This window comes from Apteryx rowi, unplaced genomic scaffold (genome assembly GCF_003343035.1).
Source record: "Apteryx rowi isolate R43461 unplaced genomic scaffold, aptRow1 scaffold_225, whole genome shotgun sequence".
NCBI classification, from domain to species: domain Eukaryota; kingdom Metazoa; phylum Chordata; class Aves; order Apterygiformes; family Apterygidae; genus Apteryx; species Apteryx rowi.
Window position 1 is genome coordinate 1,259,643 of NW_020448586.1, and position 23,689 is coordinate 1,283,331.

At 48.1% G+C, this 23,689-nt stretch overlaps 1 protein-coding gene across 1 annotated transcript in view; it reads left to right on the forward strand.

The window, feature by feature from the left end:
• RAB11FIP3 (RAB11 family interacting protein 3) overlaps nt 1–23,689 on the forward strand; it is a 74,153-nt gene that overhangs the window by 45,146 nt on the left and 5,318 nt on the right. The window contains exons 5-12 of the mRNA XM_026065229.1: nt 510–697; nt 3,905–4,078; nt 8,440–8,574; nt 13,295–13,330; nt 17,253–17,346; nt 19,370–19,473; nt 21,467–21,607; nt 22,834–22,915. Coding sequence (XP_025921014.1) covers nt 510–697; nt 3,905–4,078; nt 8,440–8,574; nt 13,295–13,330; nt 17,253–17,346; nt 19,370–19,473; nt 21,467–21,607; nt 22,834–22,915 — 954 coding nt within the window. The remainder of the gene's footprint in view (nt 1–509; nt 698–3,904; nt 4,079–8,439; nt 8,575–13,294; nt 13,331–17,252; nt 17,347–19,369; nt 19,474–21,466; nt 21,608–22,833; nt 22,916–23,689) is intronic.

Here is a 23,689-nt window from a genome sequence, read left to right on the forward strand (position 1 = left end):
GAATGGTGGTCCTGGTAGAGAATACAGATTAGTAACTTTGTCCTCTTAACATGGAGCAGATGAAATAAATTGTGCCTAGAACTGCTGACCGAGCAGCGGGTAATCGCTCCTGGACTTGACAAATCCATACTTGCTCTTGACAAAATCTCTATCCGAGCCTTATTCAGTATATCTTTATTTCTACAGTCGGCTTTCCAAATACTGATGTTTCAAAACATACGCGGTCTGCAGGCGACAAAGCACGTCAGGAAGCCCAAGAGCACCGCAAAGCCACGGTGGTTTTCGGCTAGCCATGGAGCGGGCAGCCGTTCCATGTAAATGGAGACAGAAGAGCATCCTGGGCACGGCGTACAGCTCATGGTGTTGTTAGGACCTTGGGTTTCTGTGCTTAGAAATGAAATGCAGCAGTAATGAACTGCCCCATGCATGCTTTGTCCTGCTTTGCAGTGAACCTGAGTAGCTAATGTCTCATGGGGTGGGTTTTTTTCCCCTCTTGTGTTTTATAACAGGCAAATGAGGTGACTGACAGCGCTTACATGGGCTCAGAGAGCACGTACAGCGAATGTGAAACCTTCACGGATGAAGACACCAGCACACTAGTACATCACGAGATGCACGACGAAGTCGAAACAGACAGTGCCATCGATTCCACAGTGCATTCGGAGTTCACGGACCCTATCGAGGAGCCAGAGCATGGGTCAGTGGTGCTTGCTGTTAGTGGCTGTGGGGCAAGGGAACGGAGGAGGAGGAGAATTAAGTGTGGGGCAAGAAATGTAGCACACTGCAAGTAGATGACTGAGGGAGAAGCATCCTCAGGATTTCTCTTCCCTCATCTGTGAGGATAAAGCATGCTGAATCTGTCTAGCTAAAACTGGTTTGTTCTTAGTATTTATAACTTTGTGCAAGACCTAAATATATTCTCTTTAAAAATAACAATAATAATTAGACTGCACCATGTGAAGGCTTTTTTTGAAGCTTGGCCTGGCCATATTTTGAGCTAATCACTACTTGCCTTGGGAGAACTTCTGTTGCCTCATTAGCATCTTTAACCTCTAAAGTAAGTACTCAGATGATTAAAACACCTGAAATATTTGCAGTTTTTAATTTATCATTGAGGAAGCCAGAAGTGCAACATATAATTTTCAAGTCATGAGTGGAACTCATCATATTCTTGTTTTTCCTAAACATGTGTGCACCCTTTGTGTAACCACCTCCTGTAATAACCGGTTCTAATCTTTTGCCTGAAGCACAGCAGTGTGAACTAAGAACTTCTTCCCTGTGGTGTCTGAACCGTTGCTGGCAGAACTGCTCCTGAGCCACCCTCATTCCCTAGATGTTGCTGGGAAAGCTGTTTTGGGCATGAAACTGGGATTCTAAGAAGGCAGCAAGGCAGGAGGAGAAGTAATAACTTTATTATCCAGGCCTGGTGCTTTATTCTCTTTTGCTTTTTAGAAAGCAACAGGCTTTTTGTGGCTTCCCTCCCACCCTAAAAGTGCCTCTAGGGACATACAGGACACTGAGCAGTTGATGCCTCTGGGCACTCTGCACTGGGGCTGAAAGAGTGCTTGCTCTTAGAGGTGCTGGATTAGAGCAGAAATGAGATTAGCTGGCTCTTGCCAGCTCTGCAAGTGCCTGCAGCTTGGTGACAGTTAAACCGGAGAATATAATCAGTTCCTGAGCTCTGCAGTGGCTGCGCGGAGCGTATTTGGAGGGGCCGCAGCAGCCTGAATGCGCTCCCGTCCTCTTGGGGAAATGATGTGCCTCAATCGCCTGCCTGTAGGTACAAAATACTTTGCTTGGGAATTTTTTTATGTTACATTATCTTTGAGGCTTACCTCATCCCTCCCAATATGGGCTTGGGAAGGTCAGGTGTCCTTCAGGTGCTCTGTCCAAATGAAATGCTATCTACTGCTGGGTGTGTTAGAAGTGCGCAAGTTTGAGGTAGCCGAATAATTCAAAGCAGAAATTCATTTGAATTTGAACTTTTGCTTTAAAAATTGGAAGGCTTGAGGTTGAAAGCTCTAGAGATCTGTTCCCAAGAAGTTGTAAGGCTGTTTTTGGTGCCTTCAAAGCCCCGGCAGGGCAGCAGTTGTGCACCTCTAATATCCAGAGCTCTTCCAGGGAACAGTTTGTAAGTAAAACCCCACCGATATAGCTGGTGGACTGAATCAAAGCTTGGACACTGAACACTGGTTTTCAGCAGCTGTTAAAGCTCAACATACCTGAAATGGTTGGAGCTTAAGTGGGTATTTCGGCTGTGTATAGTAAAGATTAGTTGGGCTCTAGATCTTGAAACTGATAAAGCCCAATAGGTGTATCTGAAATACTTGTGCTGGTGCCCGAAGCATCCCTGGCTCAGGGATCCCACCGGTGCCTGGTGACATCTGCCTTGGTAAGGTGCTTGTCAAATCAGAGCCCTGTAGTTAGAGATTTGGGGTTGGGTTTTGCCTGCCTGAGTTAAAAATTCCACCCCCTCCCTTCTATTTCTGGGCAGATTTCTGATGCTTTTTAAAATGGTCTGATGGGTGCAGTGTCTGACTCATTGCTTGGGAGATTCAGTTTCTGACAGATCTCGTTACAGAAATAACAGGGCTGCTCAAGCGGTTAGGAAGATGTGCTGATGCCCACAGGCTGGAATGGACTTGTTGGCTGCTCAGGAGAGATTTGCTGCTGTTTTGTCTTGAGGGTTGACATGTTTTTATTAGTGGGATAAGGACAAATCCTTCAGATGTTGCAGATTTTTGTCCTAAATGACTTATCTGTAATCTTTTCTTGTTGGGATTTAATGCAGCAATGTAGTTGTATTTCCTCCCGGGTTTTCTCCTTCTAGCAAATGGATGAAGATGGGGATGTTTCTTGAAATACCAGCTTTTACTCCCCCCCCCACCCCCAGCATTGAATTTTAGAGAGGAGAGTGATATCAATTCCCTTGCCCCAAGCACTCACATGTGGTTCATACACGTGGGCTTGCTTGTGGATAAGCCAGGCTTGTTTCACAGCTTGGTCCTTACAAAATCCGCCTGCACCCTACCAATTTCATTTTAAAAAATCTGCAGTCCTGGGTGAGAAGGTCTTCTGATAGTGGTGCACACTGTCCTAATAAACTGCTTTTATACAATACTGCTCACTTTAAATGATACTTACAAAAATTATGACTTCTATAAGGCAGTTGTGTCCCCTCTAAAGCAAGGGAAACCCTAGAATCTGTGCCAAGTGTGTTATGTGTTTAGACTTGATACAGTACGGGCTTGTGGAGCCAGTGTTCAAAACACATGAAAAGCATCAGTCCTAAATTGTTACGACTGCATAAGACATTTTCCCAGAAGAAGCTGAGAAAGGGGCTCCTTCGTATTGCTGGGAGGCTGTGCCGGTGTTGGGAATGGCAACCTCCTGCAAACGGCCAGGATTTGTGTCACCAGGGGGTTACAGTGCTAAGCCTGGGTCCTGGACTCTTGATAGGATTGCACAGCACTCGGTGAATGCGAGCCTGGCGTGTAGGCTGACTGCGTAACTCTGAACACGTTTAGTGTGTGTTCGGCACACAATGAGCTTCTACTCTGCCCTGCTTTCGGTTGAGCCCGTGCCATGCAAGGACTTGCCAACAACACTGGATGTTGCCCTGCCAGTCTGACTACCCCAAGTACTACGTCGCAGTTACCGGGGGAGCTTGCGTGAAAAAGCCCTGGTTTGGTTTGGAACAACTTGCTGCAGATTTCCACGTGGTGCCTGGGCTGCCCGTTGAGTGTTCGAGGCACAGGGTGAATTGCACTGCAAAGGAGAGCTAGCCCTGCCTACCGAAACGGCAGCTCGTGCTAAACGTGACTTGAAAAAAGGACAGAATGTGTGCAACTGGGAAGGCTGCTGCTGCGGCCGCCCTGTAACGCCTTCCTCTTTGCTCCTGCAGGTCCCATCCGCACGACCTCCCCCTGGGCTCCGACCTCAGCCACTCCATCGTTACGGTAATTAGCGGAGAGGAGCACTTTGAGGATTATGGAGAAGGGAATGAAGCGGATTTGTTCTCGGACAGCTTGTGTAATGGGGAAAGCAGCTTTAACAGCTCCTCTTTCCTCTCTCCCAGGTAATGCTCAGCCCAGCATTGGTGATGTTTTAACTGGTTTCCCTCACTTAGCATCTTCGTCCAGGGTTTGCGTGCGTGAGTTGTTCCCTTTGGGTTTGCGCCTACCTTGGCCTGCAAGAGGGGGTTCCTGGCAAAGCTTGGATACGAAGGGTTAATCAGCTCTGAAATGGAAGAGAGCTGCCTCCCTCAGTCTTTCGTTTCCCTGAACAGTTCCTTTCTCCCCATCCCGAGGCACTAATGTCTCCAGCAGCAGTTCGAAGAATAGTCCAAATTTCACGTGCATCTGGAACAACCTCATGTTTCCTCTCCTCTTAGGGCTGTGGCTCCTACCAGAACTTTCTGGTAGAGAAAACTGCCATACAACTTTATTCCTGATCCTGTTGGATGACGACTAATTCTTTTTTCTTTTCTCCTAAGCCTGCATTTTTGACTTTGGTATGATGCTTGGCTGGATTTGCACAAGCTGGTGCAGCCTGTCTTCTGCAGGCAGGCTGAAGGGATACTTGGAGTAGGAAGGAGGCTATAGTGTTTCCTGCAGCCTTTGCATTAAGGCCTGAAACCCAACAAAAGTTGAGTTTGAGCCTGTGCGGGGTGGACTGAAGAGCTAGCGTGACTGCAAACTAGTCATTGCTTCTTTAGGAAAAAAGTAAAAGCTGAAATGATCATCCACTACTGCAGCCCTGAAAGCCTCTGTGACAGACAACCCGGAGGATATGTTTGTCCGTCAGGCAGCGAGTCTCTGTCAGGAGCAGTCCCTGACAGCCACATGCTTATGTTGAGGGAGAGAAGAACGTACTTTCTTCCTCTAGGATGATACCACCCACAGCAGCACTACCGAGGGAATGTGGTTGGGACTTCCTGCAGCACTATAAACCTGCCACAACTTTTTTGCTGTCTGCCTGTTTTTTACCAGATTCCCAAAGCCCTTTGTAGAGCTTAGAGGCAGTTCTGATTTGACAGGGCTGAGAAGAACTGTTGTGAAATCCATGCCCATGCGTCTTGCTGCAGTTCAGGGTTGCCTTTCCTTTTTGCTGGTGAGGCAGCAATTTTGAAGATCTTAGCTAAACCGGCAACAGAAAACTGTTGCTGTTATTGCAGTAAAGCACGACTAACCCATTGCCTCAGGAAACCAGCGCTCCAACTCCTGATGTGATGGGACACTTCACTCGCACGTGCTTGTCCTCCCATCAGACTGTAGGGATAGGGATGCTGGAGACAGCTGTCCGTACTGATGCTACAGCATGGGAAGTACTCTCAGATAAAAACCATTCTTGGTGTTTGTTTGGAGTGACTCCTCCTGTGGGCCTCCAACCTAGTCCAGAAGGCTCCTGGCAACAAAATACTCAGCTAAGTAATTTTGTAATCAATTTAACGTTTTATTTAGTATCAGTTCTGAGCCCCCTGGTTACATATAATCACAGTGTGGAAACAAATTCTGCTCTGCCAGGGTGTGGTGTTCCCTGTGCTGCTGTCTCTTCCCCGTAAGCTTGTGCTCTGCAGCATCTGTCCTCTGCTGGGAGAGGCTTACTCAGCGTGTGGCCATACGCTTGCTCATGGTCAAATTGCAATCGTACGGGATGCAGTTTGTAGCACCACCCTAGTACCATTTGCAGTAGCTCCCTACCTTTCTCTAACTTGAGAGCTGATGACTCTTTGCATATCTCCTCATATATTTTTGATGGGTGTGCCGGGGCCTCACCGCTGGCGCTTGCTGGAAAGGCAGACTGCAGAGAAAGCCCTGCAAAACCTTGAGAATAAAGAATGTTGTTCTGCTTGAGGCAGAGAATTTCCTCCTGCCTTTTGGGCCCAGCCTTTACCTTGGACTATCATTGCAGGCTTGAAGTTCCTTAGGTGACATTTCCCTAAGAATGTGCTGTTTTTCTGAACAGAGCCCTGCCTCCTCACTACACTTAAACATAGTGGGATCTTGCAAAGAACCACAGAATATCAGTGGTTTAGACTGAATTCTCTTGAGTATTGAATACGAGGAACAGTTTGACTTGTAAATGGTCACATCACCACGTGCCACTTCCACATTATTAGAGTCTCTAAGTGGGAAGAAGGTCAACAAAGTTTCCTGCCGCAGCTCCGGAAGATCTTCATGAGAGGGCCGATATGAAAACCGATATGAAAGGAAGCATTATAGGGTGCTGCATATTCCTCTTTAGTCCTTGGGTGTACATTTGTGATTCCTCCTCTTGGTTCCCACCTCTTCCTTGGTACATTCATACAGTCGCAGAGGAGTGTCTCTGCAACACTTGGTGAGAAATGAATGGCAACTGCAAGAAAAAGCTCCTCGCACATACCCGTCCTTAGCTGTCGACACGCTGCACGTTTGTCAGCGCTGAACAAACTATAGGAGACCAACCTTACTCCATGGGATGGAGACAGGAGGCAGCACGACCGCATACGGTGCAGAGTATGGCAGTTTGCCACAAGTGGTATGTGGGGGTGCCCTGCGGCGTAGCGTGGTTAAGCCTTCACCCACTCAACTGGCAAAAAACCAACACAGCCAGCGGCCGAGAACTTGTATGCACTTGAAGTTGCGAGATTGGCCTGTAGATTTTCTTATATGCTTCTTGACTAATGGCTTTTCCTATCTTTGTTAGTGCTTGTTAGATTAGAGTTTTCACAAATCGCTGTGGGATGTGCATCGAGTGAATTGTTTCCACCTTCTGGGAGCGTGATGGACTAGCTGCAGCGAGGAGTGCTCGCTAAACGGGGCTCACATGAAGCTAAATGTGGAGTCAGACCCCAGAAAAAGGCACGTTCCTTCTTCTGGACACAACAAAGCTGCTGTCAACTCTTACCCTGTGCAAAGCCCAAGCAGCTGAAGTGACTGCTGGTGGATAATGCTTTTCCTGAGACCCAACCTGCCCTAAAGGGTTTTTCAAATTTTTCCCAAGCATGGAAAGAGATGAGGAATTCTGTGTTTAATCATATCCATTTATGTGCTCTAAGGGGGCTAGGAAATACTGTACAGAACGGCACAAACTCCCGGGCCTGCCCTGGGGGTGGCTGGGCTGCCGACCTCCCCAGTGAGGCCGGTGAGGGGTGATGTAAAGGTGCTGCACCTGGGCACCCCTCCTGGGGGGGTCCCGTGGGTGTCACAGGTGCCCAGCCTCTCCCCGGGCCAGGACTTGCCAGTGTGGATCTGTATCATGGGGATGACCTGTCCTTTCAGATGCCTTTTGGTTTTAAGCTTGTTTGTCTGCTCACGCCTTTACCTGTCCTTCTTATTGAACTGCTTTGTTTTTTTCACTATTAACCTTACTTTGATTAAAGTCTGTGGCTTCCAGAAGCATGTTTGCCAGCAGAAAGGCTTTGTGACGTATATTTGGCCCTAGGAAATAGAAACTCTTTGCCCTTCAGGATCTCTTGGCCGAATTATCAGCCAAGTCATGCCAGTTGGGGAAAACGGCTCCCTGGTTTGCCGAGCGTCCGTGAACACCTGAGCAGCTTGCTCTCCGTGTGAGCAGCTGAAACTGAAAAGCCAATAGGGCATGCTAATTAGTAAGGCAATGTAAGTCCTGCAGAGCTTCGTGCACCCATACCAAGCTGTGAACGTCAGGCTTTCTCTTCCCTAACAGCAGGGCTGAGTGGCCTCATGAGAGTCTGCGTGCTTCACTCTGTAAAAGAAGTGACAAAAGTTGAATCTTATCCACCTTTTTATGAGTTTAGCTTCAAAGAGCAGCTCTTTGAAATGAAAATCTTGCTCTCTGGTGTGCATTGCAGACAGCAGCACTACAGCAACACAGCTGCTCTATTTTTAAAAACATTCCCACTGGAAAATGGTGTGACTGACCAAAGACATTTCACTCCCAAACTCGCTGCTGTGAGCAGCAGTGTGTCAGTTCGGTCTGTGTTTGACAGCGCAAACCAGGAAGATCCCTGGGGCCATTTAAGACAGGTTGCTTGGAAAATGATGACAGCTTATAAATGTTGTAGGTACATGGGTTGGTGCAAAGCATACATCTGACGTTCCCGGGGCTCTCAGAGGATATTCCACAAGGGCAGGCTGACACATGGATCTGGATATGTGGGCCAAATTCACCAGTTGCAAGAAATTCCTTCAGTTGCAAATCTCTGCAACTTTTGTGGGAGGGGAGTAATGGAAGTCTGGCTAATTTATAGCGGCTCCATATTGACTGATGTTGTGCTTCTAAAAGTTCATTGATGTTCGAGTGGGAAGGTAACCTGATCTGCCCTGAAATTTTTAATTGCAAGTCTTGTATCTTGTACAAAAAGCTCCCCCGCCTGGAGACTCTCCCTTTCAAATGTGCACTTAGCTTGTGGAAGCCACAGACGAAATCAGGTTAGTCTGTTCTGTCCTGTTAAACTGACACTTGTGATTTCTCTAGCACCAATCCGCTCGCTGCGAAACTGCACAGCATTATCGCAGATGAAGCATTTGAGTTTTACTGTAGCCAGTGCCACAAACAAATCAACCGCCTTGAGGATCTTTCTGCTCGCCTGAATGATCTTGAAATGAATAGGTAATTGATCTTGTGCATGGCAATCTGAGTGTCTGGAATGATATTCTTGAGAGGGGAGGACTCTCATTGTCTTGCAAAGCTTTCCTTGGCTGATGCGTTGCTTGATTACTCCTTGTGGAAAGGGATGAGTTTCACTGAACTGAGTGAGCCTCTCCAGGTGGTCAAGTCCATAATAACATTATGGAGGGTAGGCAGAAGTTTCATTTAATCTGGACCATGGAAGCTAACGGACAATGGGAATCTCTCGTTCTGCTCTAATCAGTCTCTTTGCATGTCCTGTTGAGTGTTACGCGAATGCAGCGCTTTACCAAGCTCTGAGTAATGGAATCCTTAAGACAGAATTTGAAGTCTTAAGCTGGTCGTGTACAGTATTTCTGTCACCAAGGAAATGACTACCTGGTCTTTTGGCTGGCCATAAACAACCGAGAAGCACTTTTGAGTTGCTGATTCAAATCTGGAGGGGCTGGAGCAGCCCTTCCTCCCACTGCAGCAGTAGCTTGGGAACATCAGCTTGCTCTCTAGGACTTGGGACCTTGTCTGTAGACACTCAAAGCTGCAGCAGTAAAAACTCATTTCAGCTGGCTTATCTAGGTGCCTGTCCATCTATCTATCCACTAGGAGCAGTGTAGCTATGGTAAATGCTGGGGCCTTTGTATAGCAACTTCAGGAGGTTTAAATGTAGCTTCCCGAGCTCTGCCAGCCAGCAGCTTGACTTGCCGATTTGACAAATGCAGAGGGATTTCTATTAACTTGTTCTAACCTGTTTGCAATCTGCTGGGTCAAAGGATAGCAGGACTAATGTTAACAATCATTCTCCTCACATCCGCTGTGCTCTTTCAAGCTCAGTTTTTGGTCATGCTCTTGGTCTGTGTCTGTCCTATATAGGGACAGCATGAAATGAGGACTCTCCTGCTAAGGGAAGAAAGCTGGAAGACAAATAGGAACTTGCCCTTAAGACTTGTTTGTGGAAAAAGTACTTCTCTGCCTGCCTCTTTCTCAGACAAATGTTTGCCTTTGTTACGAGTCTCTAAGGGAGGCCTTGAAGATTAGTGCGGTAGCTCAGGTTATACAGATAATGAGGAGAATGCTGGACTTCCCTGAATGCACCAACAGCCCCACTCTATCCCAGGCTTTCTTCACTAAATTTATGTCCAAAGCTGAATTAACACCCTCTGGGCCTCCTGGTGAAGGATGGGATTTCCAGAGGAGGCTTCCAGATCCCACGGTGTCTCTGTGGGAATGCCATAGGTTTTGACTTGTTGGAGGAGCAGTTTCTTCTTTACCTTGTTCCAGGGAGGTCTGTGTCATCATTTGGTGCGAACCAGGCTGTTTGCACATTGTTTCGCATTTAACATGTGCCCTTTGGGCTTATGGCAACTCGATGCGATTCCTCCATCTGTGTTCAGGATTTCCTATGTGTAGATTTGCTATTGTTCCTGCAAAGCACTTCAGCTTACCTAACTCTCTAAATTGCTAAGAGGAAACTGGGCTTGTTGTAAGTGTAACTAGTGTTTTGAAGTCACATAAGTACCTCTTAAAATACAGAAGCCTCTGGGACCTATCTCAAAACAGCGTTAGTGTGTATTGTTGACTGTATGGTCATGGTGTATTGCTGACTCTGCCTGTCTTGCTGCCATGACCTGGATTTCAGCCTCTTGCTCCACAGTTCTACTTGATCTGAAGACTAAATGAACAAAAAGAAGATACTTTCAGGAGATGCCTCTCTTGAGTAATACTTGCTTTGGTCTCAGCTTGTTGTTTCAGCTGCAGTTTTCTCATGTAAATTTGGTATCTGACAGAAGCAGGGTGCAAAGCCTGGCCTGAGCACACTGATGTTGTTGGGAGTTTTGCTTGTGGAAGTCCTCTGGACTGGGGAAGAACTGTTGTGGCCATGGACAAAAAATGCAGCAGACATGGCTGAAAAATGTCCACGTCATGGGAATGCTCCCTCCGAAGAGGAAATAGAGGCTGTCTGAAAGACTGATAGACATTGAAACACAAAACTGTTTGCCAGGAAGGAGTGTCTGTCTTGGTGTGAGCACCTGGCCCAGCAAGAGAGAAGAGAACTACAAATTTCCAGGAACTCCTCTCAGACATGGGGATTGCAGGAGTCAAGTCAAGCTCCGGGCTCACCAGAATGAGGGTCGTCCAGTGCACAAGCTGCGTCCTGGTGAGAGCAGCAAGGAGAAGGGCCGCTGGCCCCAGCGGGAGGTGGGGCAGCCGTGTCTGAGGAAGACAGCAAGTGAGGCTAGTGACAGCTCGCTGCTCTTCATATTGCACAGAGTGAGTGGGAATAGTGGTGGAAAGAGCAGAAAGGAGCTGATGAAAAATGGAAGCCTCAAGAATGTAAAGAAGTAGGACTGCCAAAACCAGTTGTTTTGGACTGAGTGCCTAGTTCTCCAGGATAACTCATAAGTTTGTGCAAAACGAGGGAAGAGCTGCAAACCAGGAGCAGAGGGATAAATGACACCCATAATTGATCTGATGGAAGTTGGATTTTCTGCGTTTTCTGCAGTGAAAGCAGATGAGAGGTACCCTATACAGAAGCAGCACTTGGGACATGTCAGGATCGATTGTTTGCTCCCGACATCACTAGCAATGTGAAGTCCACAATGCAGGGGACAGAACTCCTAGACTGCAGGCAAGAGAACAGCAGAAATGGGACCAAAATCTGGACAAAACAGCCTTGCATTGCACCTGGGAAGCTGCCAAGCTCTGGGAGCGAATCCTGAAGACAACCAGTCCACAGCATACTTGCAGCTGTGGTGGAGCCTGAGTTGCCACCATGTAACGTCCTCACTCTTAAAAGCTTTGGATATATTATCAGTATTTTATGCACGGAAAAAAGTGAGAAGACAAGGGAGGAGCAGTGGCCCAAGCTCTGGTAAGCGTGCCTCTTCCCAGTGCTAGAAGCCCTCCAAGGGAGTTGATGCTGCATTGCAAACTGCCAAAGTCTGTCTGAAGCCTGGCTCTGGTCTGGCATCAGGTAACAGCTGCCCTGAGCCCACCGTGCAGGAGAACGGGAAAGGATTCGGCAGGGAATGTGGGAGGAAGCAGTTCTGTAAAAGTATATGTGGTTATGGCGCACTTGAACCAGGAGTTACATGTCGCACCCTCTCGTGAGATGTATCTGAAGGTGCCGGCACCAGTTTCTGAAAGTTGCTTGCAGAGAAAAACAACTTCTCTTCTTCCTCTTGGATGCTAGAGCCATACGTGACGACTTACAATTGCTGGCAAAGACGGGGCCTGACCTCCTGCCCGCAGGCCTGGGAAGGAGTTTGCTGAGCGTCCTTGAAGCCTGGCCAACAGGGATTCCTGCCCTCCTTAGAAATCTCAGTTTTGAGGATGTACTTTTGACACCAGGACTAGCAACCCTGACAACGATCTGTGGCCAGGCATTGTTTCCCAGGAGCTGTTCTTTAAAGAAACTTGTCCTGAGCTATTTTTAAGTTCTCCTTCTAAGAACTAATTGTAACTGTTGCATTTCTCTAGTCAGAAACAAACTCTCAGGCGGTTGCTGCATGGGTGTGTGATTGCGGGTTTTTTTCTTTTCTTTTTTTCTTTTACTGAGCTAAGAATCTGGCAATGTGAATATTGCTTCTTGTCTTGGGCTTGTTTTTTTGTTTGCTGTCGTAATTTGGTGATGGCATTGTAGCAATGATGGCTCCAGGTGGCATCTGCTTGATGATAGTGTGAGTGTCTGGGTAGGAGTTGAGGCGTGAGCCTGGCGTGTGTCAGTCATGGCTTGCTTTGGAAGGAGCATCTCGCAAGCAGCCGTTTCCGAAAAAGGCCCGTTTCGCAGCGGAGGGAACCTGCAGCCGCTGCTGTCCCTCCCCGCTGGTAGCGGAGTCATAGGGGCAGAATAACGCCGACCTTCACTGTTCGCACCATGTGTCGTATTAAGTGCTAGCTAAACCATAACCTTTGTGGTACGGTAATAGCTGGCTAGGTCATACACAGAGTCATGATCTTGGTCAGTTATCTATGCAAAAAGGAGCTTACACCTATCTCTGGTAACGACAAGGGTGACCTTGCTCCAAATCCAGAAAGCGGCACGGATCAACAGCCCCTAAAAATCTTTGAATTACAAGTAACCAGCCGTTCTCTGGTGATCCAGAGCCAAATATGGTTCAGTGAGAATAATCTGGGACAAGTGCAAAGCAGAGAGCACGCAAACTGATGGAAACCCTGATTGAGATGGGGAGCGAGAAGTAAATCATTCCCTACAGCACCTGCAAAGGGTCCTTCCTCAAAGGGCAGCAGCGGAGGGAGGGCTCGGGGTATTTTGGAGCTGGGCTCCCTGCGCAGAGCTGTCGGGTGCAATTCAGGCTGCAGTCACCGTGGAACTGGGCTGAGGCCTGCCAAACTCACGTCTATTATTAGCACTCTCCTTGGGGATCAGCTTTCGGGACTGGAATCAGCCAGTCGTGAGAGGAAACCATTGCTGGAGTCGGTGAGGTTTCTGCAGCGTTATATTATTTGGTTCATTATCAAAACATTTTTAAATATGTGAACAGATTCAGCACCTGCTTTTTAATGTGGATTGCTTCAGCTGTGCTGGCCCTGCATGGGGTGTGTGTGTGTGTGTGTGTATGTGTGTGCATGCACACTGTGCTGTGATAGCAAAGGATGTGCCCCATAGTGTTCTCAGTTTCCTGTTTCCCTTGCTCTTCGCTGTTGGTTCTCCTAACTCTTTCCTGTTTTTTGGTTCACTTCACAGTCCAAATAAAAGACTCTCAAGCAAGAAGGTAGCAAGGTAAGCTCATATTTGTGTTATTGTTTTGCTGAGAAATGTGCCCGTACGAGCTGCCAGGCCTGCGAAAGGCTATGGGAATAGCTTCACGGTGTTTTACTTCTGGACATGTTGCATACTCCTGGGGAAAAGCAGGGCTTAATTCAGATGTATTTCATAATAGACTTCTTTTAGATGGAGATTTCTCATTTGCGCTTGTTGCTGGAGGCTGACTTCAACCTGATTTCTTTTGGGACAAATCGAGGGGTGCCTTTCCTCCTGCATTCTGTATGTGCCCTAATAGGGGGCATGTGGAGTGGGGAGGGGGTCTCTCAACGAGCACGTCCCTCTCGGACACCCTTGCTGGGCCATCTCCTCTCCAGTGTTGCGGTGGTAAAGCTTTGGAGCCTCTAAAGGGCTGGGCCGGTCAGTGCTGCCACTCGGAGGGATTTCTCTAGCACCCCAAAACCACCAGCCCTCTGAGCCAGCTGCCTGGGCTGTGGTTTGCTTTGTTGTGCTCTGCAGGGTGCTCCCCAGCACCTGGCAGTGTTTTGGCATCAGGCAGGGGCTTTTAAGAGTTCCTGGGGGGAACCTGGCTCTGAGTCTCTCGGGTAGAGGGTCCACCATGTCTTGATGAAACCTGGTGTCCATTTTTCCTTTCCTGCCCTTGCAATCCCTCCTCGTTCTCTTGGCATCGTGCTTTAAGATTACGTTGAGGCTTATGGCAGCTGCCCAGCCTGCCTCTTCTGTCCTGCTCACGATGGCTATTGCCTTCTGAGTTCTCCAGCTTTCTCTCTGCTTGTTTCCAAGCTGAGGAGGAACGTTTCAGAGAAATAGGCAGCTCTTTCGAATAGTGCTTGGTGTAGCCTTGCTCCCTCTGGAAGTGCATGTGCTCACTCACTTCAGCAGCTCAGTCAATCTCTGGAGCAAGGTCCAGGAAAGCTTTGCTCCCCAACGCTGACCCCAGCACACAGTTTGGTCCCTGTAAGTCATGCACAAGGCCAGCTGAGCTGCACTGAATTGAGCAGCTTCTTTAAACCTCTCCCCAACTATTCTCTCACCTTTCCCTTTTTAATTTTTCCTGTGGTCAGCAAGTCTCCCTTGGCACAATTTCCCATCCTGGAAAGGAAGTGGGTCTTGTATTGAATTTCCTAGTTCCAGTCCTCTCACTTTCAAGATCTTTGTTAAAAACACTAGCAGGAAAGAAGGTTGAATGGAGCAGCCTGTCTCCAGGCTTCCTGTTTTAGGACTAGCCTTGTCCCTTGCCTTCATATTGCTTGAGCTTTGTTGCCCCCTTGCTAAGGCACTTGGTGGAGCAGAAGTCCACAAATGAAGACAACTGAGGAGTTTTCACTTAGAATCAAGCTGGCCTCTTATTCTAGTTTTTTGTGTTTAAAAGTCCATTTCCTCCCTCCTGTAAATGAAGGAACCAGGAGGGCTGATACTCTAAAGCTCACAAGGAGCAAGTTCCTGTGCGCAGGAGCTCCTGCGGTGCATAGCTCTGCCGAGGTCCATCTGCCCGTTCTGGGAGATGCTGCTGGTTTTTCCTCGCTTGCTCAGCGGGAAGCGTAGTGATGTCCAGGGACAGATGGCTCATTCCAACTGGATGCAGCCACTTCTCTGGCACAGCAAATTTGGGGAGGATTTAAGTTAAACTGCTGGGAATAAAGATGCCCTCTCTGTGGGAGATTGGACTTTCTTGCCCCTCGCTGTTTGCAGGCTGCTGCCCTTTCCTTGGCTGAGACTTCTCAAACCGCCTGCAGCAGCAGGGCAGGTGAATGAGGAAAGCCCTGAGAAGCTAGGTCTTGTGTCTCCACCTAGCACTCGGGGCACTTACAGGTCAGTTGTCCGTATTTAAGGATCAGATTAAGAATTAGGATGCTACTTTCGTAGAGGAGGTTGACTTCAGGGATTCCACTTGGCACTGCCTCTCTAACTCCCTGAATTAGAGTAGCCAGGGAATTTACATACAGCTTCCATTCCCACCTGCTGGCTTTGCATACAGCCTCCTTCCTCCCCTTCTGGCTGCGGAGCCGCTGCCTTTAACGAATGCAAATTCAGGTAACCCGACAGCTTGCGAGGGCTATGAGTAAATACTTCTGCTGTACGAGCTGGTTCTGTGCTGACAAATGTCTCTGTCAGAAATCCCGCTGGGCTAAAGCTTCATGGTCAAGCTGCAGTAAAGGGGGTATGTATTTGGTTTTCACTGGGTCTTGTGGGCATAGGCAAATGCCAGTTAATTCAGAAGCAGTCTAGTTCAGTTTGACTTACAAAGGTAGCAAGGTTTTGCTACGGAGTAGAGCCAGATCTTTAAGATCAGCCCAAAGAATGCTCTTTGCAGATACTGTAATTAGGGAATAATACCAAATGTTTGCTTTTAAGAAATTGATTTTACTTTGGTAAGGGCTCTTTCCTAACTTTTGTTATCAGTGTTCTGCTTTTACCAAAAAAAACCCTCAACTGCTTAGGCCCTATTGCTCTTGGTATGACTTAAAATGACAACTGTTCCCAAGCCTTTAGACTCTAAATATATACTCAAGGTAAGGATGCAAAATAAACCTGGTACCCCAGCTGTGATCTTTGGTCAATGCCAATTATGCTTCATGAATATCTGCATCAGCATATTGCATGGGAGGAATTTTAGAGCCAATACTACATATGCATAGGGTAAATTAGGGTGGAACTCTGTAGTTCTCTAGATCACCTCCTGCTCAATGCAGTGCTAGCTTCAAAGGTGGATCAAGTTGCTCAAAGTTAAATCAGGCTGTTTGTTTTATAGTGAAGGATCAGAGTGCCCATGCGATAGGGATGCCAGAACAGGGCAGGATCCATCTGGAATATCTTCCTTCCCTGTTCACCAAATTGGTGAACATAGTTGGCCTAGGACAGTCCCATCTTCATCACCAAACTTGAGTGGATTGAACCAGTTGCTGGCAGTCCTCAAGTATCTGTTTCTCTTTGCAAGGAAAAAAATGCCAGTGTTCCCCAGCAGACTCTTCATCCAAGCGCTTGGGAACACAGATTATGGTGTATGCCACATTACTGGAGTCACTGGCTAGTATTAGAAACTGGATTTTACTAGGAACATCCATGGTTTTCTCCAGGCAGCATCTGTCTAAAGTTCACAGTGAAATATAATAACCCCTCACTGTAGCAATGGTTATTTCATTTGCCACGTGAAGATGGAGCTTATCTTCAGTGATAATATGACAATTAAGAGCTAATGAACCGCTCCACAGAGCGTTCTGAGCAGTGTCCTTTAGATCAAAACAAAGCCACGTGGACAGGGATGTTGCAAGCCCTTGCTAATGATTAGCTTGTTCTCAGCTTTTGCGGCTGGTGGTGGGAGGCGGGCTGGGGTGTTTCACAACAAGTTCAGGGTTTTTTCATTCCCCTCCTCCCCTTGCACCCCCTGCCCCCAGCTCTTTTTTAGCGTTATCAGTGACTAGAGCAGAGTACTCTGTCCTTTGCTGGGTAACACAGCCTTAGTAAGTTCACAAAGAAAGGAAGAGGAGAGAGTGAGCTCTTATCTTTTCTTATTCCAAAGAGCAAGAACAAGTGATCACAGCATGAAGTCTCAACAGTATTTGTCCGCTTCTGTGCTTTGCTTACTGGGCAAGTTCATTTGGCTAGTAAGCAACCACCGATTCAGTCCTGTAGTCCAGGAGCGCCGAGGTGGTGGCTTTGTTTGCCCATTGGAGCCTGGCTTGGCGAAAAGGACCGCTGCTTTGTGAGGGGACAAACCCCTGGCTTCCTTTGCTTGAGAATTCTGTAGCCCAAGAAGGAGCAGTGCTATCAAATCCCATTGGAAAAGGAGGCAGCAGCTGAGGAGGCGAGAGGGGATCATACTCTGCAATAGCAATTGTCGTCTTAAATCTCAGTGTTCTGCAATGCTCTCCCTAATGTTTGTGTTGCTGTGGGTTGGGGTGGTTTGTCTCTGTTATAGACAGTTGCATCAGACAGGCACGCTGTCCGTGAGCGTGATGGAGGAGTCCTACCGGGATACTCTGGATTGTACGGAAGAGGACATCACGGACAAGGTAAGAGTGATGGTATCCGTGCTCTTCTGGAGCAGGTAATACCTTGAGATCCCCAGGCAAAAGTTGTGTTTAAGCTTCTCTTACTGCACGCTGACAGGGTAGATCAGTGCTGGTGAGATGTGTGAAGCACTCTGAATTGAAGGGATGGAAAATGAGAGCCCTCTGGGTCAAATTGTGGGTCAAACTGGGTTGGGTTGGGGAGTTTAACTGATGTCTTTTCACTGGGAGTGGAGGTTTGCTGTTTAGCTGGCAAATGACCCTGTGTTGTGGCTTGATATTATTCCCTCCCAGCTTCTGAGTGGTGCCTGTGTCGGGTGGCCTGTCTTATGGCAGGGAGTGGAGAGGGAAGAGTCTCAATCACTGCCAAAGTCACTGAGGTGCCACCAACGTGTGCCTGCTCTGGAGGAAGCTGTGGCTGTTTCCAGAGCGACACTAACAGAATAGTATTTTCACTTCTGCTTCGCATCTCACAATAAACTGTTGTCAAACTCCTGCTTTTTTGAGATGAGCAAGGTAATCTGATTTGAAACAAGGTCTTCCTTTCCGTTCCTTTCCGTTTTCGTCTCTTGCTGCTGCTCCTCCTGCCATGAGGCTGTAAAGCCGACTGTGTGCTGTTTCTGTTCAGTTTTACCTGGGAGTTATGAGCAAAGGATTATAGGGCAAGATGGGAGCTGGGCAGGAGGACAAGAAAGCTTTTGTTCAATCACCACTAGCTAAAAATAGCTAAGGGAAAGTCAGAAAGTTAAAGATGAGGTGAATTGTGACTTGTATAAACATTTGCTGCAGTCGTGAATCTCTTTCGAAATGGCTTTTTAATTCTAGAATCATGAATAGAGAACTGCATGGAGCAGTGGTGCCAGAGAGAATACACATGCGTTTCACTGCACGCTGGTGTAATTACAATGCATAGAAAACCTTTTAAAAAAAAGAAAAAAAAATCAACACTTTTCCAAGCCTGGATGTTCTATCTCTAAACCTAACGTTCCTGAACAGCCTCCAGGCATCTGTCTCTGGAAACTGTGCATACAGTAGTTCTAGTAAAGACCTTACATCTCTTTTTTGTTTTTTTTTTGTTTGTTTGTTTTTGATACGCTTGAAGGTAATTTACCCTTCTCACTAAAGTGATGGGAATCCTGTGGTTTGGGTTTTGCAGACCTGCTTCTAGTTATCTCTTATCTTGCAGTTGTTCCTGTCTCAGTACAAATTGGATTTTGGGACTATGTACTCTTTTCTCCTAGGATTTCCCCCCAACACGCACATGCTTCATGCTTGGGTGTGAAATACAGTGGCCCTCCCAGCCCCTTTGCTCTTCCACAGTGTGCGATATTGAGGGAAAGTGACTCAAAATGCAAGTACAACTGAAATAAAACATCTATGGGTACAGGCAGAGAATACTCATCTCTGATCCTTTCCCACAAACTAGCATCACTTCCTAGTACAGGATTTTATTTACATATGTTTTTGGATCCAGGATCTTTGTGTTATACCCTTTCTAAAGTACTGGGATAGTTATCCCAGCTCATGGAAATCTTGACAGTTGCACTTGATGAACTCAGCGGAGCTCTGATGATCTAGCTGGGATCTTTCCCTCCAGACTTTCTCGCAGTACCTTGCCATGAAGTTTCTGAACAAAGGAAAGAGTGAAGCATTTGGCTCTCTGTTGGCACTTGGGAGACACCAGAAATTCAAGAACTAGAGCGTAAAGGGATTTTCCTTAAATCAAGGAGTGACTATTTGATTCCAGTAGCAGTTGCCCATTTTTTTTAAGTAGCTTGCCCAGGATTGAGGTCGGCTCCAGCAGATGTTCCTGTAGCAAGGGATGGCTTGCATGGCGCGGAGCGGGACACAGATAATGCCACGAGCTGTGTGAGATTGGCCAGGTCGGAGGTAGCCAGTTGTGAAGGAACCGCAAAGCAAGCGGACGTACCTGCGTGGGGCACCGGAGGCGGGGGAGTTGCTCTGGCACTTGGTACCGCTTTGCCGACTGGTTTAACACCTGAACCTTCCCTCTCCTGTCGCACAGGTTGTCTTCTTGGAGAAGAGGGTGACTGAGCTGGAGAAGGACACAGCTGCCAACGGCGAACAGCACAGCCGCCTGAAGCAGGAAAACCTGCAGCTCGTGCACAGGTACGGGAGCCTGGCTCGTGCCTCGCGAGCCGAGCGGGTCCTCGCTGGGCCGTCCAAAATGCAGCTTAGTGTCATCTGCCATGTCTTGCCTCCCCCCGCACCTTCCCCGCGCCGCCCTTGGGGTGGCCACCTGCGTGCCGAAGGGGTCTGTTCTCAGAAGCCGCCCGAGTGCGTGGGGAAAGGAGGCAGCAGGAAAGGAGAGTCGGGCAGAAAACAGCGTTAAAGCTTCACAGATTTGCTGTCGCTGATGCAATCCCTCCCTGGCAGAGGGTGGCTGCGGTGAAATCCAGCAGGCATTCAGGCTGTCCTCTCTGCGAGAGGGCCTCTCGTGTGGGATCGCGGCATCCTGCGCATGCCTTTCTGGGTCACTGGCAAATTCCCAGGAGCTCAGGAAATTGCCTGCAGCTCTGCAGGTACAAATTCCCTGCCTCCTGGTAAAAATGCCAGCTTGCACGCCACTCCTTTGAAATCTTCTGTTCAGTTGCATGCAGCCATTGTAGTGCTTTTTCATGCTTTTTAACTCTTTTTCTTTCTTTTTTTTTTTTTAAATAGCTTTTTAATCTGTGCCCCCAAATCCTTCCCCTCTCCCAGCTCACTGGTGCTCTAGGGGTTGGCTCAGAGGAGCACAGAGGGTTTCACAATTCTTGGGAAGCCAAGCGTCCCTGTTTGGGAAGGGAAACACACTCTTCCTCTTCTGGCCCTCATTTTATTCAGCAGATGTGGATGGGAGATGCAGCAGGGCCTGCACTATGCATCTCTGCTCTGCCCTCCCCACAGCTGACCTCGATCCTCTTGCTTTCAGAACCTGGCTGGGGTGTAGCCCTTCGGGTCCCATTTTAAGATCACTGTCCTTATTAATCTGACAGGATTCTGTTTTTCCAGCCATGTATTTGCACTCTGCAGATAAAGCCAGCAGGAGTTTATCTAGAGTTTATCTATAGAGTTTATCTATAACTGTAAGGCTGTTAAGTAATAATTGTGCCATGGAACTGTGTGATTCAGACAAAGGTTTCTCTAAGCCCTGATAAACTTTGCAGCAAGGAGAATGTTTTCACTTTAGTAGCTTGGCCCAGAAGTGTCAGCTGGCTTTTAATCAAATAAAGCCCTTAGTTTACTTGTTGCTCGTTAAAGAATGAGTCCATCTGGCAAAAGGCTTCCCTGCCTGCCTGTGCAAAGTGATTGCATAAGTTACGGCACATCGGTCTCCTAGCAGACTTCAGCGCTCTGGCTGCTGCTGGGGTTCCCTTGCTGGGTAGATGGGTGCTTTTACAGCCAACCGCCGTGAACGGGGCAGCCAGCTTGGGCTGCCTCTGCCTGCTTCCGAGGGCTGGTAGATGTGCTGCCAAATACATATTCCCTGCCTGAGCACACAGGACCGCTGCCCGAATTGTGTGGCAGAGTCTCAGGACTGCGCTGAGATTGCTGTTGATGCTGGCACACAGAAGTTGGACTTGCAGATCCCATATTTTTGGTTAGGGACATTAAAGTGTGAAAAACAGGAGGATTAAGGGACCAGATTCAGATTAAGTAGTTCATTCTGGATGGTGCTGTGACTGCAACCCACTGGGGTGTGTGCTACGAGATGATCGCTGTGCTTCCCCTTGCCCTCACCCTTGTTGGCCTCCCCTTTAAAATGGGTTTTGATGCGGTCTGAACACACGAATAGGAGGAGACAGTACCAGCATCTCCCAGCTAGCTTATTTTATTTAAGTGTCATGTTGGTCAGCAGTAGTGTCCCTGGGGACTTCACAGTCTGCGTTGCTTTCCCACTGCCTCTACTGGAGCAAAGTGAAGCCCTGGTAGGCCTGCTGCTTAAAACTCTTCTGGATTTACTTTCCTTTGAAAACTCAGTCTGTGTGTTTTGCAGTCTGCTTCTCCTAGTGCTGTTGTGGGGTGGGAGAAAGGCTGGGAAGAGAGTCTGATCCCTCCTTGGAATGGCACCATGCCATGGGGGCAGCTCTCAGGGATGGTGAATCCTCTCTCTTCTTTGCAGAGCAAATGCTCTCGAGGAGCAGCTGAAGGAGCAGGAGCTACGAGCTGACCAAACACTCCTGGAAGAGATCAAGAAGCAGAGGGAGCTGCTGAGCAAAATGGAGAGAGAAAAGAGCATTGAGATTGAGAACCTGCAGGCCAGGTAGGGTTGGGGCAGGGCTGGGTAGCTGCAGGTTTCCTGAGCTACATGGGCATGCTGATACTTTGAAACTGTGGCCTCTGGGGAGACAAAATGCAATAGAAAGTGAATTTAACTTGGTTAAAAACTGTAGTTAGAGTCACAGTGAACCCTGAGTTTTGGCTACTTTTCCTTGCTTACCTTTGTAACGAAATAGGAAATCAGGCGCCTCCATGAACCTAGTCTTGGGCTCTTTATTTGGATCTCACTGATCTAATTTAAATATAGCTAGTTTCTCCATACGTGGGCCTCTCCTGCAGTGCTTGCATGAAGAGGGTGTTTGTTTGGGAGCTTGTTCACATGAATGACCCACAGAAGTCTGCTTGATGTTCGGGTGTCAGTCATCTTCACGTAAATAGACAAATGTCTCATCCTGCTCCCAAAACTGTGATGGTAATTGACCTGAGTTGAGCAGAAGCAGGTCTAGAGGTAACGGATTTCCCCCCTTTGAATGAGGGAAGCATCACTGTAGGAACGTAGTGTGGTTGAAGTTTGGTTTCTTTGGAGGAGCAGGATGGGGTACTGGAGCAGAACTAGACCCCAGCTCCTACTGCCCACCCCAGGAAGGCAGAGCTGTCACAGGCAGTGTCCTGACCAGGATGCTCCATGTAGCCTGTTGGCTTCCTAAGAATAGTGTGGCATGGGAGATGTTTAATTTGTCTGAGAGATTTTGGGGATTTTTTTTTTGCTGTTTTTCCAGAATCTATTCTGCTATTGCTCAGCCCTTGTTGTAAATGAAAGATGAAGGCAGCAGTTTTTATCAGGCTTTTGTAATAGGGCAACTGCCACGACAGATAAATGCTGCTCTACCTGGAGAACGCAAAGCTGGAGCCTTCTCTGAACCCCTGGCTGCTCTGACTCTGCCTGGGCGATGCGTTTGCTCTTTGGTGCCTAGTGCCGAGGTTTGAGGGAGGTGATGAAGCTTTTGGCCGAAAGAATAGTGTTAGATCTGTTTGAGGAGGGTGTGCGTTGGGCAGAGGACTCACCTGTGGCTGTGTGGATCCCCCCACTTTCTCCGCAGGAGTGGAAATAGTGAAAGTCTGAGGGTTTGCTTTGTAAAGCTAGATCCCTGCTGGCTTGCCTTCAGCAGATGCTGTTTTGATATTCCTAGTGATGTTTCAGTGAAGCCCCTACATCTGGGATGTTTGGAGGAATTTTTTTTTTTTAAACACGTGTCTGTATTGTTGCAGGCTACAGCAACTGGATGATGAGAACGGCGAGCTGAGATCCTGTGTCCCTTGTTTAAAGGCCAACATTGAGAGACTTGAGGAGGTGAGGACAGTGTGCAGGGGTGTGTGTAAGAGGGCTCTGTCTGTCTCAGCCCCCGGAGATGCCTCAGAGGAGTGCTGCGGCCGCACCGCATCTCCGGCTGCCGCTCTCCTGGCAGGTCCTGCTTTTGCCCACCTGCGGCCCTCTGTTAGAGTTAATGCGCTCAGTGCAGACCCTTCTGCTCTGGTTGCAGAGTGTGTGTGTGTGTGTGTGTGTGCACGAGCGCTTTGGCCCGTCTGTGATTTAGGAGGTTCGCACCTGCCACCTCACACGGCTGCAGATGAATTTCTCAGGTGCACAAAGGGCCTATGCAAAATCTGATTTATGTAACAAGCAAATCCTTTCAGAGCCTCTTCTGTCTTCCAGTCCTGTAAACTGAACCTCCAGAGCTATCCCTTAATGCTATAAATGCAGGTTCATAGTGTTTAGCTTGGAGGCAGATTGACAAAACCCCCCAGAAATCTCTTGGCGCCAGTGCAGCCTGTGTAAAACGGAGCCCCAGTCTGCTTGGCTCGCTGTAGTTTAGCCCGCTTGAGCAGCCAGCGGCATCCAGTGGGGCTGGGTAGCGCTTTCCGTGCTGGTTGTGAAGGTGCTTGTGCCCTCTTGTGGAGGCCTGTCCCCGGTCCCATACAACCGCCTCCTGGAGCGGGGCGCGGGGCTGTCGGCTCCAAGAGCACGGCTTTCGGAAGGGGGGAAAGGGAGTGGGAATGTCTGTCTCCATTTCCTGCCCGTGTAAATCTGCCGTCGCTGGGACTTGCACGCTGACTCTTCAAAGCA